At 66.7% G+C, this 2,743-nt stretch overlaps 1 protein-coding gene across 1 annotated transcript in view; it reads right to left on the reverse strand.

Annotated features, from left to right (window-relative positions):
* GAREM2 (GRB2 associated regulator of MAPK1 subtype 2) overlaps positions 1–2,743 on the reverse strand; it is a 13,742-nt gene that overhangs the window by 4,413 nt on the left and 6,586 nt on the right. Inside the window, exons 3-4 of the mRNA XM_006032378.1 lie at positions 527–657; positions 62–226 (exon numbers count right to left, since the gene is read on the reverse strand). Of these exons, the coding sequence (XP_006032440.1) occupies positions 62–226; positions 527–657 (296 nt within the window). The remainder of the gene's footprint in view (positions 1–61; positions 227–526; positions 658–2,743) is intronic.

The following is a 2,743-nucleotide window of genomic DNA, read 5'->3' on the forward strand; positions in this document are numbered from 1 at the left end:
TGGTGCGGTGGTTCCCGCAGATCAGGCACGGCATCTTGCCCTTGGCCGCCCGGCCCGCGGCCGGCGCCGCCCGGCCCAGCTTGCGCAGCAGGCTGTTGAAGCGCCACTTCTCCTTGCCCGCCTTGGCGCACAGGATCTCGGCCTGGCCCATCAGCGTCAGCTCGTCCCCCGCGTGCAGCGTGAAGTTGTACACCTCGCTGTCCTCGCTGAACTCCCCCGACACCACCTGCGGGGCGGCACGGGCAGCCGGGGGTTAAACGGGGGCTAGAGGGCGGCAAATGGGTTAACTGGGCCTCTGTGGAGGCGGGGAGGTACCGGGGCAGCAAGGGGTTAAACGGGAGGTGGAGGCTGGGAATCCCAAGGGCACTAAGGGGTTAAAAAGGGCCACTGAGGCAGCCTGGCCTAGTGGTGGGGGTGACCAGGAAGCCCCAGGGCAGCGAGGGGCTCAGAGGGGTTCGTGGGTCCAGTAGCGGGAGCTCACGGGGGCCCCACGCAGCCGCCCCCCCCCCTGCCACCCCGCGCCGACCTTGACGCTGAAGGTGATGGCCTCCATGACGAAGACGCGGTCCGGGAAGGTGCTGGCCACCTCCTCCACGCTGTTGAAATACTGCACGGGCTCCCGCACGTCCCGGTCCTGGTCCAGCAGCTTGAACTTCCCTGCCGGGGCAAAACCCCCACCGTGAGCGGGCAGGACCCCGGCCACGAGCCCCGACGGGCCCCAGGCCTCTGCCTGGTGCCAGAGGAACGAGGATGGGGGCCCTGCGGAGGCGGCGGGGCCACGGGGTGGCACCGTGCCTCGCAGCCGAGCGGGAGCGTGGCTGGTCTCTCGGCGGCTCTGTAGTGCAGGTTGCCACGAGGGGAGCTGTTGCAAGCAGCTGCACAGCTCCCACTTGGCCCCTCTCCAAGAGACACCCCTGGGAGCTGGGCGCTCGTGGCTGGGCTACGGGCCCAGCCTGTACATGGTCCATGCATGGCAAATAAAACCAGGACCCTAGGGCGAGTGCCAGCCCCTGGCACCCCCTGCCTCCCCCCAACAGGGCCAAGGGCTTTCCAACGAGGACCAGCCCCAGCTCCTTCTCCCCCTAGGAGCCCCCGGGCCCCTTCCCCAGGGACCTGCTGTCAGCGCCCGGCTGCCTCGCCTGGTCCTCCCCTCCCCCCGTCCATCTGTCACCGAGATGCGACCGTGTCAGCTGGGCTGGGGGCGCCGAGGGGGTCACCTAGCAACCGCCGGTGCGTGCCGTCTCCCGGCACCCAGTTCGGGTTTGCACGAGGACAAAGGATGCCCGCGGTGGCTGTGCAAAGCCCGCCGGGGCGGGGGGCAGGGCTGGAGGCAGCACCGGGGGGGCGGCCCTCGATGCCTGGCTCTGGGTCGCTGCCTGGGGCCCCTCTGCCTGCAGTGGGGGGAGGTGGGTGGAAGAGACCCCAGACCCCCTTGGTGCCCACAGCGCCGGGCAACGCCAGGCCCAGGGGGAGCCCAGGGGACCCTGGAGGGTGCAGTCCCTCTGGAGACAGACCCAGGACGGCTGGGACAGCCCTCCTGGGCTTCAAGGGCCCAGCTGGGGTCTGGACTAGCACCGCCACGTCCACGCAGCGGGGTCACAGAGCAGACGTTGCTACCCACCAGGCAGGGCAGCCCCACGGAGGGACCCGAGCCACGCGGTGCGGGTGCCACGTGACACAGACCGGGCGGGGCAGGGGGTGCTGGGAAACCATCTCAAAGGCAGACGGGAGCTGGGAGGCACCAAGGATGTGGTGCCAGGGTCCTGCCTGCACTCCGGGGAGGCTCCAGTGTCCCCCAGCCCTACACACACATGTGCACACACATGCACACAAATGGACATACATGCACATGCACGTGTGCACACACACAGACACGTGCCTACACACAGACATGCACATCAAACATGCACAGACTTGCACACACATGCAGATGTATGCGCACACGTCATATAAATGCATGCATGTGTGCACGCGCGCGCACAGACGTGCAGACACGTGTATGCACCTACACACATGCATGCATATGCATGCCCACACATGCATGCAGCCACATGTGCACGCACGCACACACAGACATGCACACACATGCACACAAATGCATGTACGCGCGCAAACAAACACGTGCATAAACATGTATGTGCCTGCACATGTACACCCACAGCTTAGGACACAGGGGAGCGCGCACACAGACATGCACACACATGCATGTACACGTGCACACAAACACACGTGCATAAACATGTACACCCACAGCTTAGGACACAGGGGACCCCGTGGAAGCAGGCCGACGGGTGATGGCATCTTTGCCGCCCGCCCACAGCTTCACACGCGGGCCTCTGGATGCTTTTCCCCACCCCTCTGCGGGGACCGGGCTTCTCCTGGACACGCGTGTGCGCACAAGCATGCACCAGTACCGTGCTCTGGCCACTGGCTGCGTTTGGACCAGAGTCTTTCAGGCCAAGTGAGCAGCCCCCTTTGCCAGCGGCAGCAGCACCCGGTCTAGAGGCACCCCCCGGGCCTGCCCAGACCCCGCAGCCCCCCGCACCAGGCAGGGGGACTCACCGGATCCCACTCCCCATGCCAGGAGGCCCCACGCCCCCAGCCATGGTGCGGCTCCAGCTACCACGTCTGTTCCTCCACTCCACGGAGATTTCCCACACCCCGTTGGCACAGAAACTGCGTGGCCCGGCTGCCCCGTTCCTGTGCTCCCCCGACACACGGATGCCCCCACCAAGCCATGGCC

The sequence above is a fragment of the Alligator sinensis genome, unplaced genomic scaffold (genome assembly GCF_000455745.1).
Source record: "Alligator sinensis unplaced genomic scaffold, ASM45574v1 scaffold8_1, whole genome shotgun sequence".
In the NCBI taxonomy this organism is placed as follows: domain Eukaryota; kingdom Metazoa; phylum Chordata; order Crocodylia; family Alligatoridae; genus Alligator; species Alligator sinensis.